The sequence below is a fragment of the Elephantulus edwardii genome, unplaced genomic scaffold, assembly GCF_000299155.1.
Source record: "Elephantulus edwardii isolate Elephantulus edwardi_28Jun2011 unplaced genomic scaffold, EleEdw1.0 scaffold00022, whole genome shotgun sequence".
In the NCBI taxonomy this organism is placed as follows: Eukaryota; Metazoa; Chordata; class Mammalia; order Macroscelidea; family Macroscelididae; genus Elephantulus; species Elephantulus edwardii.
This window is the reverse complement of record NW_006399772.1, coordinates 5006265-5022798: the sequence shown is the minus strand read 5'-3', so window position 1 is coordinate 5022798 and position 16534 is coordinate 5006265. Positions and strand designations below refer to the sequence as shown.

General features: G+C 36.3%; 1 protein-coding gene and 2 pseudogenes across 1 annotated transcript in view; 2 read left to right on the top strand and 1 right to left on the bottom strand.

The window, feature by feature from the left end:
- The window catches only part of PTPN12 (protein tyrosine phosphatase, non-receptor type 12), a 101704-nt gene that overhangs the window by 45838 nt on the left and 39332 nt on the right, over window positions 1–16534 (top strand). Inside the window, exons 2-4 of the mRNA XM_006882599.1 lie at window positions 2957–3065; window positions 15436–15512; window positions 16362–16457. Coding sequence (XP_006882661.1) covers window positions 2957–3065; window positions 15436–15512; window positions 16362–16457 — 282 coding nt within the window. The remainder of the gene's footprint in view (window positions 1–2956; window positions 3066–15435; window positions 15513–16361; window positions 16458–16534) is intronic.
- Window positions 7065–7891, top strand: LOC102848073 (annotated as a pseudogene).
- LOC102853400 lies at window positions 13684–15322 on the bottom strand (annotated as a pseudogene).

The following is a 16534-nucleotide window of genomic DNA, read 5'->3' as shown; positions in this document are numbered from 1 at the left end:
TAGTGGGTTTTCAGGGGCTGTAAATCACACTGAGAAAATTGCCCATCTTTTTCCAGTTACCAATAAGCCACCAGTGCTCCCTAATGTATTACAGTGGTATAAGTTATTGCATACATTAATTACATTAATCAGGCAGTTACTTTACATTCAAAGTTAGTTTAGTTGAGGTGTTTATCTTATAAAGAAGGGGCTAGTAAATTAGAAAAGAACTTGTAAGGAGTTTTGGAAGAGGAAAATTAGGACCAAATACTAAAGGAGCTAGACTGTTTTATTTTTTTTTAAATGAACTTTGTATAGATTTGGAGATATACAAGGAAGTGACTAATGAAAAAAACACTGCATACACAGGTTGTTACAATGGGAATTCTTTTTTTTTCTATTAGAATCTTTCTGGGGAAGAGACTGTTCCTCTTTCTCCCACAGAGTAGCCGGTGGATTCAAACTACCAACGTTTTATGCATTATAGCACTCACCAAGGCTACTTTAATTACATTGTGTTGAATATTTCAGATGTTTTAAATGGTGGAAAAGAGATTCAGGGGAAAGCTTTGCTTTAATCTTTGTAATACTTTCTCCAACACACCTATTTTAGGCAGAATCTAATATGAAAACAGTTTAATGCTCTTCATGCTCTTGCTTGTATCTTCCTTGCTTTGTGGTAGCTACATTTTTCTTCTTGATCATCTACCTTCCACCACCACCCCCAATCTTTAATTCTTGTAACCATTTTTTAAAAAATATATACTGCAAACCTGTATGTGAAATATAAGGGACAGAATGGGATAAACTAACTTATAGCTGACCCTCTAGCAAGGTTCTGAGGCTGTAAATTGCATGGGAAGAGACTGCCCGTCTTTCTCCACATGGTAAATTCACGCTGCTAGCCAAGTACCCCCTTAAGCACAATACCTATAGACATTGTCACCAGAGCTTGAGAAATACAGAGGAACCGAAGAATTATTCTCCATTCGTTAATGCTATCAATCACGACGATACTGTCTCCTCCTTATATGGCTACCTCTCAAAGTGTAATGCCCAGAGACCTGCAGCACCATCACCTGGAAACCTACCAAAACGCAAATGCTCAAACCTGCTTGATCTTAAATTCTGAATTCAGGACTCAGCTGGTAGTCCTTACTTTTTATAAGCTTACATGTGATTTTTCTGAAAAAATGAAACTGCTTTACAGTGTTTTACACTCCCAAGTAGACAAATTTCTACACATCATATATATTTTGTAAACAGTGCTTTATTATCGTCGTTTGTTTTCAGCAGTGTCCTATTTGATTCTGTCATTGAGACAATCTGCTATTCATGGTAGAGTTTGTCATTAACCTTATCCAACAACTCTATTGATGGTGGTGTTATGTGCCATCAAATCTCCTGTGACTCCTAGTGACCCATATGCTCTGAACTCTGCCCTATCTTGAGCCAGTCTACCTTCTCTGACTCTATTGACAGACTTTTAAAAATTATTTTTCTGTTATAAACTGCTACGGTAAATAACTTGTATATACATGCTTTCTCAACTATGCATTTTTATCTAGAGAATCATTTGTAGAACTACAATTCTTGGGTTAAGGGGTTATATACATTTATAATTACCAAGTGCCATCCTTTAGTTGTTCTGCTTAATTTTTTCCCCCCACCAATATTGTATGGAAGATGTTGTTTTCCCAAAGCCTTACTAACAGTTCACTATTTTTGAATAGAGGGTGTCTTTTCTCCCCTCCTGCCAAAAACTCCTGTATTTTGAGAGTTTATTAGCACAGGAAATGGCATCATAGATCGTAGGAATTTTACTCTGGCATTTTGACAATTAATATGTTGCAAGATACTAGCAAGTCTCTATTAAGGAGAAAAAAAAGTATATTCCTGTTTTAGGTCTCTATGTTGAGAAAATTTAGTACTTTTGCAGAGGAGAAAAAAAACCCCAAATTGGTCATTCTTTGTATACATTCTTAATTAGAGGATTATTTCAAGTGCTGTGTGTCAAAGTACATTATAACAGAAATAAAGCCAGAATTATGTAGTAAGGTTCTGATTCTTCAGAATAATAGCTTTAAATATTCTTAGTTGAAATATCATTATCATAAATAGCAAAAATAAAGGAACTAATTATAAATGAGGAAGTTAATGTTAAACGTCTTTGTTTAATTTGTTCTTAATAACTTGTTAAATTATAAAACCAGAGTGCTTTCAATAAGTCTTTAAGACCGAAAGAAATTAGACTCTTTTGAAATTAAGCTTCAGCAATGTAGTTGAGTAAAATTTAAACAATTCACAATGCCGACTTTCAGTCCTTCTGAAAGCAGGAAGTGTATTACTGACACGCAGAAATATTCCAGTCCAAAGAACATCCCTACTACCATATGTGGTAAGAGTTTGTCACTAACCCACAAACCACTTCTGTAATGCAGTGAATAAGCAGAATTGGTCTTTGTTGGATATTTCCAATTTAATATGAAAGAACTTCAGTGTCTTATAAGTCATTGTTAGCTTATTTATGCCTTCTAGAGAAGCCCTGGCTCATGGTTTATTGAGAGAATGATTAAAGTAGACGTGAACATAATCTTTTGGAGGGGAAGGAGGGACATTGTCAAACTTGGTTGTGACCCTTAATTAATACAGTGATTATTTGCATAAGTAAAAGGGTAAGTTAAATGATCTAACTTAGCTTTATTCATGCGTTTTAAACATAAAATTACTTTTATTTTAGTTGCCCCCCATTACTCTTTTTTGAAGTAACTATTAATGAGTATTTGAACTTGGGCCAAAAACCAGATTATTCTCGCAATTAACTCTTAGAAGATGGGGAAATAATAACTGTGAATTTCTAGAAAAAGGAAAATAAGTTGTGAGTAATCAGTCCAGCCCAACTTAGTAAAGAAATATTTGTAAATAGTTAAAATTTTGTAAATAACAGTGTTTTTCTAAACTTGTTTTTTTTTTAAAGAGATTAAGAAGATTGTCTACCAAATATAGAACAGAAAAGATTTATCCCACAGTCACTGGAGAAAAAGAAGAAAATGTTAAAAAGAACAGATACAAGGACATACTACCATGTAAGTTTGAAATGCTCTTGCTAGAAAGAATACAAATTATTAACCTTTTGTAGCGTAATGCTTCCTCATGAGTTTGATTGTTAGAGAGAGAGTAATTAACCTCTTTTCCAAGATAATAATTTGTAATTGTGCCTTATTTTTGTTTTCCCTTTTGGTAATTTTTTATGGTAGTGGGAGTTTTTTTAATTGTTGGGAGTGTTTTGTTTTCTTTCTGTTTGTTTTTCTTCTTTACACATCATAATTAAATAGCAAAAGATACAAATGAGAATATTTTGGGGGTCATCTCAAAGATATTAAATGACAGAATATAAGCAGATGGCTAAAATACATACAATTAAAAAATACATATAATTGAACAAATTTTGTGATGTTCTATTTCCAGTTTATCTAAAAAATTTTTTTAAGTAAATTATATATAAAAGATGGCTCAAATATTTGTGTGCTTACTATTCTTAGTTGCTTGCCATAATACTGAACTAGAAGAGCCAATAGTCTAAATGGATACTTCTGAGAGTGTGTTGTAGGCTGCTAGCATTATATTCTGATGCTTAACATAGGTTGCTAATTTGATGTATATGTACCACATTCTATGTATATGGCACACTTTACATTTCTATTTATTATTGCACATTTAGATTGTTTATTCCTTTTGGTAATTATAAATAAGATTGTTGTAAGCATTGATGTGTTAAGTGTGTGAGGGCTTACTTCAAATTCTTTTTTTTTTTTTCAAATTCTTTAAAGTATATCTCTATGAGAGGAATTATTGCGTTACGTGTTTTGCTTTTGGATAACCTACCAAATTGGTTTTCAGTGCCTAAGCATTGTCCCTTTCCACCCCACTCACAATGGAGGAGAGTTCAGATATTTTTTTTGTTGTTGTTGCTACTATTATTTGTTTTTTAAAATGTTTATTAGTGCTTTTTTCCCCATTGTTGCACATCCCTCCCACCCCCAGCTCACCCTGCAGTGCACCCTTTGTTCCAGATTGTTGTCATACATGTAATGCCTAATCATAAATTCCTTTTGGGTAGTTCTCCCTCTCAGCTGTTCTAATGTGGTGTTCATTATCTATCCACTCTCTTTCCATTCTCAACCCACCCGCATGTCTGCATGTCTGTCCTATCTGTCCTGTTTTATAACAGCAGTGTTATGCAGTGTTTGCTTTTTGTGACTTTGTGACTGAAATATTTAACTCAGCATAGTGTCATTGCAGCTCCCCATGTTGTGTAATGTTTTAAGAGTTCATTGTTTTTCAGTGCTGTGTAATATTCTATTGTGTGAATGTACCATAGCTTTTCTGTTTATTCATTTGTTGATAGACACTTGGGTTGCTTCTCTTTACTATCATAAATAACACAGTAATAAGAATGGGTGTGCATATATCTGTTTGAGTCTTGGCTTTGGTTCCCAGTAGTGAAATTGCTGGGTTAAATGTTATTTTTATTCCCAACTTTTTGAGAAAGTGCCAGACCACCTTTTATAGTGACTATACCATTTTACATTCCCACCAGCAGTGAATAAGAGTTCCATAACGTTACCAGCATTTGTTGTTTGCTGCCCTGTTGAACTTTGGTATTGTTGCTGGGGTGAGATGATTGATATAGTTGTTTTGATTTGCATCTCTATGACAGCTAGGGATTTTGAATATTCCTTCATGTATTTGTTTGCTATCTGAATGTCTTTGGTGAAGTGTCTGTTAATATCCTTTGCCCGTTTTGTGATTGAGTTGCTTACCTTTTTCTTGTTGAAGTTGGAGTGTTCTAATTTTTTCACATGCTCATCATTACTCTTTTCCATTGTTTTGATGATATCCTCCCAAGGGGGACTGAGGAGTCGCTGCATGGTGCAAATGGTGAACATAGCCAGCTGTTGACTGATAAATTGAAGGTTTTAGTGCACTCAAAGGCATCTTGAAGACTAGACCTGGAGATCTTCTGAGAATAACCAAAGCCCAAGGAGAACATATATGGCATCACTATGATAAGTTTACTAATGGTTATGAAGTGATGGCTTATTGGTGTTTGCGTTTTCATTGGCCTCATTATTGATGAGGATGAGCATCTTTTCATGGTGTTTTTCTGACTGTTCATTTTCTTTGGGTAGATAACTATTTGAGTTCTTTGCTCACTTTAAATTAGACTGTTGTTGAATTATGTTGTTAGATACAGTCACCTGCTTTAACTCTGACCAGTTTTGTACCTTTCTTGTTGTTGGCTCTTGAGTTGATTCTTGTGGTCATAAAGACCACAAGTGTAAAAATAAAACTATTCTGTGGCATTTCCTTTGGGAAGCAGGGGTTGTTTTTCAGGGTGTCTGTGGGTGTATTTAAACTGTCACTCTTTCAAATTAATAGCTAAACACTTAGGATTTTGAGCTGCCCAGGCATTGTAGGACTGTGGAAAGAATCAGTGCAACATGGCAGGGGGGCTCTTAGTCTGACTTCTCACATAAAAAGGGGAGCTGCTCCCATCAGTAATATCCATAGCTTCAAATAGCTGCTAGGTAGACATGCCACCCTCTGACTTCTGCACTTATTTCCACAAATCATTGGGTTTGACATTCATTGTTGACTCACAGTTGTGGTACCAAGAGTGAGATTTATTACAGAAGTAAGTTGGAGAGTGAGAGAGGCAAAAAATATCATGCAGTCGAAGTCCAAATTTTAGTTCAGCAGTTCCAAGGCTCCAGTTTCAGTTCAGCAAACAGCATTTTCTTCCATTTACAAGAGCAGCAAAACCTTTAATGTGGCCTTTATCTCAGGGCTCCTTTGGTTACATCTTGTAACAGTTTTTCCACAGCAATGCCACAGTCTTTCTATAATCAGCAGGGTTTCTCTCACCTGGATCTTGCTCTAGTCTCCCTCAAATCTTATTGCTTCCTATGAGGAGCACTCTTTCTTTTCCTAGTCCCACAGCTGTTGATGATTTTCAAGACAGTGTTTGCAGTTAAGGTAGCTGGAAACTATAGCAGGCTAACATAATGGCTAGAGAAGCCAATCTTTAAGCTAGCATTGCAAGGACTTTATATATTTTGAATATTGAACACTTGCCAGATGCATCAGTAGATTCTTGACTTTTTTTATAGTAAATATCTAAGTTTTTGCTTTTATAAAGTCTAACTCTGTTATTTTAGTGGTTATTTTAGGGCATATAGTACATATCTGTAACTTACCATCTTCAGTCTTTAAGTACTATTCTATCACTTGCTACATAGTATAAGAACCTGAATAAATAGCATACTTGCTCATATTATAATCTGTTTCCACAAAATCTTCTTGTTTGCCTTAAAATGATGACATTTGATTGCCTCTAAATTATGAGTGAGATTTTGAAAAGGAAGTTGTGGCTTTGCTTTTTTCTCATTTATTACATTTACTTGCCCTGCTTAGTTTTATTCTCAGAAAGATAATTTTCTCATAGAGGCTAAAATGATCTCTACTTGGCCCTTAGAGTTTATGATCCAAAGAAAGAGAAAATTTCTGTTACGTGTATCTATATAAAAATGTGTGGAATGATTCAAGGCCTCTTGATGAAATAATTATACATGATATGGCCATAGATACCATGTGACTATACTTAATAGCTTCTTAAAACTACAGAGGATGGAGAAAGGTCCCAGGAGAAGGAGGCATGATGGCTGGAAAAAGCAACACAAGGCACAAGCTTACTTATACCAAAGAGAAATTTAGTGAGCTCAGGAGTTTTTAATGAAAATAATAGAACAATGGACAACCACTTGAAAAAGAAAAGTAAATTTATTAATCTTAATAATGGAACGGGCATGACATTTCTGAGTATTCAAAACAAAAATGTATATTCTAGAAGTGAAGAAGGAAAAAAATTATGTAGAGAATGCTATTAAAAATCAGAAATTCTGTGACATGAGTGGAAAAGAAATGTAAAGACAGAGGGGACAGATCAGAGTAGGAGAAATATGAAGGGACTTGAGACTTCTCTGATAATATCTTTTTATCCTTTTCACTCTCTGGGCACCATCATGACAGTCAGCAAGAACAAGCGCCTTACAAAAGGTGGCAAGAAAGGAGCCAAGAAAAAAAAGTAGTTGATCCATTTTCTAAGAAAGATTGGTATGATATAAAGGCACCAGCAATGTTCAGTATAAAAAATATTGGGAAGACACTAGTCACAAGGACTCAAGCAACCAAAATTACATCTGATGGGCTCAAGGGTCGTGTTTTTGAAGTGAACCTTGCTGATTTGCAAAATGATGAGGTTGCATTTAGAAAATTCAAGCTAATTACTGAGGATGTTAAAGGCAAAAACTGCCTCACCAACTTCCATGGCATGGATCTTACTCATGACAAAATGTGTTCCATGGTCAAAAAGTGTCAGACTATGATTGAAGCTCATGTTGATGGTTATTTGCTTTGTCTGTTTTGTGTTGATTTTTCAAAAAAAGGGAAAAAAAAACCAATCCAACCCAACAAACAAAAAAACCGCAACAATCAGATTTGGAAGACCTCTTATGCTCAGCACCAACAGGTCTGCCAAATCCGCAAGAAAATGATGGAAACCATGACCCAAGAGGCACAGACAAATGACTTGAAAGAGGTGGTCAATAAATTGATTCCAGACAGCATTGGGAAAGACGTAGGAAAGGCTTGCCAGTCTATTTATCCTCTCTATGATGTATTTGTTAGAAAAGTAAATATACTGAAGAAGCCCAAGTTTGAACTGGGCAAACTCATGGATCTTCATGGTGAAGATGGGAGCTCTGGAAAAGTACCTGGAGATGAGACAGGTGCTAAAGTTAAATGAGCTGATGGCTAAGAGCCACCAAGAATAGTTCAAGAATCTATTTAAAATTTAGACTTTTAATGATGACAAATAAAAATTCTTATTTGTGGGGGGATAAAGAATATCTTTTTATATAGGTTAAGATTCTTACTTCCTCCATGAAGTTAAAACCAACCAATATAAACAGTAACAAATGAATTTAACTATATTGTAAATGTTTACTATAACTATACTGTAGGGACAAAAATAACTAACCTAAATAATTTTGAAATAAGAGTGAATCTAATGATTAAAACTAAATGTTATAATCTATTTAATAATGTGTTTTTTCACAGAGAAAAGAATTTTGAAACTGTTTAGATTAGAAAAATAATAAACTGGTGCAGTAAGAAGACATATTTCTTTTGAGGAAGATTACAAATAAGTAAAGATGGAGTGAGCCCTATGGTGTTGTATTATAACCAGAGGTATCAATAAATATGAACTCATTTAATAGAAACATATACACACACAGGTAATGCTATGTTGTGTGTATGATAGAGTTGATTCCAACTTACAGCAACTCTATAGGATAGACTAGAACCGTCGCTTAGGATTTCTAGTAGTTTAGCCTGTAGCAAGTTGCAGTGTTAACCCAAAGGCTGCACATCTTTGATGGTTTGATTTTACCAGCTGCCATGTGAGAGAAAGATGGACAGCCTATTCTTAAGATATATAACCTTAAAAGTCAATAATGGTATTGCTGTAAGTCAAAATTAAATGATAGGTTTATATATGGGTTACTGTAAACCAGTTAATTGACTCTGATTCTGTGTGTGTGTGTGTGTGTGTGTGTGTGTGTGTGTGTGTGCCGTCAAATCAGATCTGACTGGTACAGGAGGAGATTGTCCCTCCTTCTCCAGCAGAGCGTCTGGTGGATTTGAACCATGCACATCTGGGATTGCAGTGCAGCTTCTTGCCACTAGGTCAGCAGAGCTTGCCTGATTCTGATTTTTGACCCCATGTGTGTTGGAACAGAAGTTTGCTTAAATTGTTTATTTCTTTTTTTTTTTCTTACATAGTTTTTAATGACACTTCTCAGCATTAGATTGCCAGATTTGTGTTTTGGAGTGCCTCTGAGTAGACTTGAAGTCACCAGTAACCAGACATATTAACCATTTGTACCACTTCATAGATTAGTATGAGGAGAAAGAATTTTGGTTCCATAAATGTCTATCTGTGTTTCATTGATTATGCAAAGGCATTTGACTGTGTAGATCATAACAAACTGTGACTGACTCTGAGAAGAATGGGAATCCCAGAACATTTAATTGTGCTAATGCGAAACCTGTTCTTGGATCAAGAGGCAGTAGTCAGAACAGAGCAGGGTAACAGTGCATGGTTCAAAATTGGGAAGGGTGTACGCCAGGGATGCATCCTGTCTCCATACCTTTTCAACATGTATGCAGAGCAGATTATCCGAGAAGCTGGGCTCTATGAGGAGAATTGTGGCATCAGGATTGGTGGAAGATCTATTAACAATCTCCGTTATGCAGATGACACAACCCTGCTTGCTGAAACTGAGGAGGACCTCATGCACTTGCTGCGAAGGGTCAAGGACTGCAGCCTTCAGTATGGACTAAGGCTCAATGTCAAGAAGACAAAGATTCTCGCCACTGGACCAATTAGCAGCGTCAGGATGGATGACGAAGAGATTGAGAGTGTTCACAGCTTCAGTTTGCTCGGCTCCACAGTCAACACTCTTGGTACCAGCAGTCAGGAAATCAAAAGGCGTATCGTGATGGGAAAGTCTGCTGTTAGGGACCTCTCAAAGGTACTCAGGAGCAACAGTGTCTCTCTGGAGACTAAGGTGCGCCTGATACAGGCCATGGTCTTTGCAATCGCTTGTTATGCATCAGAGAGTTGGACAGTGACTAGGGAGGACAGAAGGAGAGTGGATGCTTTTGAGCTGTGGTGCTGGAGAAGGGTACTGAATGTACCATGGACTGCCAGGAAAACAAACAGATTCATCTTGGAGAGGATTAAACCAAGCTACTCCTTGGAGGCAAGGATTCTGGGGCTTCGTCTGACATACTTTGGACATGTTGCCAGGAGGGACGGGTCCTTGGAGAGGGACATCATGCTTGGGAGGGTGGAGGGACAGCGCAGGAGGGGAAGACCCTCTATGAGATGGATTGATTCAGTGACTGGGGTAATCGGGATGGGTGTGTCAGAGGCGGTGCGGTTGGCGCAGGATAGAGCAGGGTTTAGGGCTGTTGTGCATAGGGTCGCTATGAGTCGGAAACGACTCGACGGCACATAACAACAACAACAATTTTCTTCAAGATAACCAGAATTTTGCCTTCTCAAATCTTTATAGAAAGATGTATTTACACATAACTTAATGCACATGCTTCCATATACTTTTAATTGTCTCTAAATCTATAATTAATTTTTTTCAAAATCACTTGTATAATAAACAATACAATTAAGTGCTATGTAAATAGGATTTTATGTTCCCTTTGTGTGATTGCTTAGACTGATTATTCCATCCATCCTTAACCACGATTATTTATTTCTGTCTGCTGTTTGTAGAATCATGAATCCAGTGGGTCAGCTATGTCTTTTCTAGTTCTGTCCATTCTGAGGGCCTTGGAGCAATGACATCAGCACTTAGGTCTTGGTTTCATTCTCCATGAAAAGCAGTGTTTCAAATGGAAAGGCAGTTTGGAAAAGAAACAAACTACAGAATAATATACATGGTATCATTTGCATTTGTGGAGATTTTTCAAAGTGTGTAGTTGTACCCATAAAATTATTTTGGAAGGCACTAAAGAAACCTAATGTGATTTTCTTGTAATTGACCTCAAGCAGGTTTCCAGAGTCTGAAAATCATACGAAAGGAGATTGTTCGTCTTTCTCCTGTGGAGCTTCTGATGTCTTCAAATTGCAGAGGCATCACCTGTGTTTTAGCAGTGCCATGCCCTACTGAATGCTTCACCAGAACATGATGCTACCAGGTTGACATTTCTTAATAGTAAATAGTCATTCTCGGCCAAGTATAGTTTGAGCATTTCTTGAATCATCTTTATTTATTTGTTAATAATTTTAATTTTTTTAAATAAGAGATTTCTATTTACTATTAAGTTAGATGAGTTTCTGTATCAGATTAGTGTTCATCAATCTATGGTTGGTCATCAACTCATTATAGAGGCTTAAATTCCAAATTTTAACCTGGTAAACCTAAGATTTTATCCTCAAGTTTATATTTTAAAAGAGATCTTGAAATTACTCTAGTAGCAACTTTAAAACTGCTTAATAGCTTCTGCTTTATTTGTTTTTTGAGGGGAATGTTATTTTGTTGGGTGTTTTGATTGCGCATGTCCCATCAGTTTCAAAAGTTGGTAAAAATCTTCAGTTTCTTTATCATTGACTTTAGTGATTTGTGTACATATTTGAATAGTAGTGATATTAACAGGTCTTCATATGTATATGGATCATGACCTGTTTCTCACTACATTGTACTTCAGGATAGATTTTAAAATGGTCTTTTTGACTATGAATGCAACACCATTCCTCTTAAGTTTTACATTCCTAACATAGAAAATCATATAATTGATTCAGAATGGTCAATACTAGTCCCTCTCAACTCAGTAATGAAGTGAATTTCTACCTTTATGCAGTTTCATTTTGACAGTTTTTCTAGATTCATACTTTTTAAATTCCATGTTCCAATTATTAATGGATAAGTTTTATGGCTGTTTCTCCTCATTTTGCATTTTAGCACATCAGCAAATGAAGAAAGATCCTTTAAAAAGCTCTAATATTTATCCACATCATTACAGTAGACTCCATTTTGAGGAGACAGCCCTTTTCCAGTTGCATTTTTAATGTCTTCTAACCTGAGGGGTCCTCTTCTAGTACTATAACCACAGCTCCTCTTGGGTGAAATACAACCTTGAAAACTCAGTGGAGGGGTCAGCTATGAGTTAGTTCTGAATCAGTGGCATTGAATAATGACTTGCTTTCTTTTTGGTGATACTATTACTTGGCTTTGTTACCAGGATTGTGCTGACTTTATGAATTTGGGAGTATTCTTTATTTTTCTGTGTTCTGAAATGGTTTGATAGAATTGGTGTCATCTGTTGAATAGAACTCTCCCATGGAGCATTTTTTTAATTGTTGAAAGGGAGTTTTGTTTATTTGCTTTAATTTCTTTAAATAATACTTGAAATTCTAAGTTTTCAGATTTGGCTTAGTACCCTTTTCTTATTGTGTCCACCTGCTGTACAGAAGTAACTTATGGTTGCTGTGAAGCTGAACACTGTGATACTGATGTGTCAAATGCGATAATGGTTACTCATGGTGGATGGTGTTTGGTGGAGTTCCTTGATTAAAGCAAGCTTTGGAAGCAGGAGTGGTATCCACTTCCATAATAGCTTGCCTCTGGAAACCCTATGAACCTCGGGAAAGGATGAAAGTCACGCAAGCATCAAGGACTTTCATTCATAGGGTTGCTGAGTCACCTAGACTCAATGGCACTTACTTAACAACATAGAGAGACCAGCTGGCCTAGTGGACCTAAAGTGATGCTACCAAGCCAATTTTTTGGTCAAACATTCTTCTAGGTCATATAGCCCTAGTGTGTCCACTTGCTGTACAGATGTAACCTGTGGTTGCTGTGAAGCTGAACACTGTGACAGTGGTGTGTCAAATGCGTTAATAGTTGCCCGTGGTGGACAGTGTTTGGTGGAGCTCCCTGATTAAAACAAGCTTGGAAGCAGGAGTGGCATCCACTTCTGTAATAGCTTGCCTCCGGAAACCCTATGAACCTGGAGAAAGGATGAAAGTCATGCAAGTGTCGAGGACTTTCATTCATAGGGTCTCTATGAGTTGCCTACGACTTGACGGCACTTAACAACAACAACCACCACCCTTTTTAATGTGGAGGGCCTGAAGCACTTGCTGCAGAAGGTCAAGGATTGCAGCCTTCAATATGGATTAAAGTTCAACATCATCAGGAAAACAAAGATTCTCACCACTGGGCCTATTTGCAGCATCATGATAGATGGAGAAGAGATTGAGATTGTTAAAAGCTTTAGTTTGCCTGTCAATATTTTTGGTACCAGAAGCCAGGAAATCAAAAGGATGAATTACACTGGGAAAGTCTTCTGTCTGGGACCTCTCTAGAGTACTAAAGAGCAGTGGTGTCAATCTGGAGACTTAAGGTGTGCCTGATCCAGGCAATAGTCTTCATAGTTACTTGCTGTGTCAGAAAGCTAGACAATGACGAGGGATGACCAAGAGAATTGATGCCTTTGAGTTGTGGTGCTGGAAAGAAGAGTATTGAATATCCCATGGACTGCTAAAAGAACAAACAGATACATCCTGCAGAGGGTGAAACTAGGCTTCTCCTTGGAGGCAGGGATTCTGAAGCTTCATCTGACCTACTCTGGGCATGTTGCAAGGAGGGACCAGTCCTTGGAGAGGGACATCATGCTTGGGAGAATAAAGGGATGGAGGAACCTCGATGCGATGGATTGATTCAGTGACTGGGGTAATGGGGTAGATGTGTCAGAGACAGTAAGGTTGACACAGGATAGAGCAGGGTTTAGGGCTGTGGTACATAGGGTTGCTAGGAGTCACAAGAGACTTAGTGCCATGTAACCCTTTTTCATAGTGTTCTGTATGTTCCTTTTTTGTTGTTGTTTTAAAAGCTTTCCAACTTTAATATTGTTTAATAGAGGGGTAAGTACACAAAATTTTTATATAAAATCTCAGGTAAACAGAGCAAGCAAACCTCCTTGGGTCTTATTTGCCATATAAAAATCTGGTTTATTTGGAGAGGGGTCTTATCCATTCCAGCACTAGTGTCCCAGCTAACTTGGTTGGTTTTTCTCCAGGTCCAAAATAAAATCAAACTCTTTGTAGGTCAGGGGCTGAAATGAGAGTCTCTGGCAAGTGTAGAGAGCCATGTTTTTTAAAGGGCATTGAGTGGTCTTGTGAGCATGATGTTATATTTTGAGCTTAGCCAGGGGAATGAAATGCTCCATTATTTGTATATATTGTACGTGGACCTTAGACCATTTTGAGTTCTCCTTTTTTGCTGGGTTGCTTTTCTCAAACAGTAAGTGGTCTGGGTGGGCTTTCTTCATAGTCTTCTTAAGTCCCACAATGCCTGACTCTTTACAGTTGCTATGGTAGAAGAAGGTCTCCTTTTCCACTTCGTGGTAGTTTCAAACACCATCCCATCCTGTTGTTTGGGCATTTCTTTGAGATCCAGGATACCAAATATCATGTCTACGCCTTTCTCTAGTCATCTCTCCAGCTCTGATTTCATTAGCCAGTGCCTGATTTCCACAGTGAGAAGCTGACTCCTTTACAGGGCTGGAGTTCTCTGTTTTAGCTGATGTACCATCTGGATTCTCAGTTTGGGCACATTTTCCTGGTGATTCCTTCTTGTCTGGCTCAAGATTCCTTGCCAGTCTTTTGTGGGATTTTGGCATGATTTCCCTGTAGTAATGAGGAACAAGGGATGCTGGAGTCTGTTCTGCTTCTAAGACTCTCCTTTTTTTTTATAACACACCTTCATAAATTACCATAGGCCAAGACCTGTATGTTCCTTTTTCTCTGATCTGATTCTATTATAGTATCATCCATTTTACTTTTTATTTGTGTTATTTGAATATTTTACTTTTGTCAATTTGAGCACCGTTTTGTAGATTTTAATGTTTCTTTCAAATCTTTTTTTATTTCTGTTTCAAAATTTTGCTCTTGATTTTTATTTTTTCCTTGATGGCAACTGTGAGCTTTTTATCTTTTTTTTCTGTTGGTTTGAGTTGTGTGGTTAAAGTTTTGATTTTGGCTCTTTAATTAGTTTAAGTAGGGTGTTATTCTGTTTTCATACATTTGCATTTTCTCTTGTTCTTCCTGTTAATTTCTAATTTTAGAGTGTTTCAATGAGAGAAAACTTTGTGCTGTTTTTAACATTTTAATGCATATATATGTCTTTATAGTATAAAATATGATTTATTTTGGAAATACATTAGAAATGAGCGTATACTGTGCTACCGTTGGGTAGAGTATTCTATATATGTCTGTAAGGCTGAGTTAGTTTGTATTCTTTAGGTCTTATGTGTCATTGCTGAGTTTCTTTCTGATTGCATTGAATTTCATAGAAATGGTGTTTTAAAATTTCTTGCCATTCTTATGGAGGAGTTGTCTTTTCAGAGCTGTTAAGTGTTTTTTTTATTTCTTTTGGAACTCTGTCACTGGGTGTGTAAATATATGTCTTTTTGGTGAATTGTTCTTTAAGAATTATATAATGCCTTTGTCAGTTTTGTGGTGTATTTTGCCTTAAAGACTATTTTTTTTTCTCTTTACAAATATTTTATCAGTGGTTAGTATTGCTGTTCTTGCCCCTTTTTAATTACTGTTTGCTTGATATATTTTTCTATTCTTTTATTTTAGACATACAATAATATATTAGATTCTTTCCTGCTGCTACCTAGGACGCATTCATTCTATTTTTAAAGTAAATGTTCTTAGATATTTCTTAAGTGTCATAAGGAATCACTTTTGTGCAAGTAGGTTATAACTTATAAAATCCACTTTGTTTTTTCTCCTTATAGTTGATCACAGCAGAGTTAAGTTGACTTTAAAGACTCCTTCTCAAGATTCAGACTATATCAATGCAAATTTTATTAAGGTATGTATTGGTTTTAAATGGTATTTTTTTACAGTACTTAATGCCTTCCTGTGTTCCAGCTTTAGTCATTCTTTTGGTTTATTTACAGATTTACAATTAGAAATCTTTTTATAGGCACTCAGTGAACTTGAGTCGAATAGATAATTAAAGGTAGTTAAAGTGGCCCACTGGGTGATTGGAATCTAATGGTTTAGAGAAATCAAGGAAAGAACTGTTAGCTGGTCTTAGCATATTTTTAGCAGCAAAACAATCTTTTGCTGCTTGTTGACAAAAATATTAATGTGCTAATAAGTTGTTTTTTTCTGCTGTCAAGTCAGAATTGATGCACAGTTGACCCTCTCAGGGGTTTTCAGAGGCTGTAAATTATGCAGGAGTAGGTTACCCATCAAAAACAGCTGGTGGATTCAAACTGTGTGCCTTTAGGTTGGCAGTGCAGCCACAAGTTCACCAGAGCCCTCTAATGTGTAAGAGTTATGTTGTATTTGTATATGAGGCTTTTTGTCTCTAATACTTGTTTGTAGTCAAGTACGATTATGTGCACAACAGATCTGATTATACGCACAACAGATCTGAACCCTGTCCTATTCTGTGCCATTCTTATTGGCGTTATCTTGTCTTTAATTACCAATTCTATATGTCATGTTTGATAATTGTAGAAAAATTAAAACATGCCAGCAAAAGTTTTAATGCATTTAATATAGTTTGCTATTTTCTATGTATTGTGAATGAAAATTTCTTTAGAAATACTTTGGGTGAAATGAGTATTATTAGTAAAGTTTGAAATTTAAAAATTTAGGTAACAATATTTTCTATAGTAACAATTGTGACATTTACTTTTAATCATTTTAGGGTGTATATGGGCCAAAAGCATATGTGGCAACTCAAGGACCTTTGGCAAATACAGTAATAGACTTTTGGAGGATGATATGGGAGTATAATGTTGTAGTAAGTAATTTACTTTCTTAATATACTTTGACAAATATATAATGATGCTAGACATTTTACATTGTCAATATATTTGC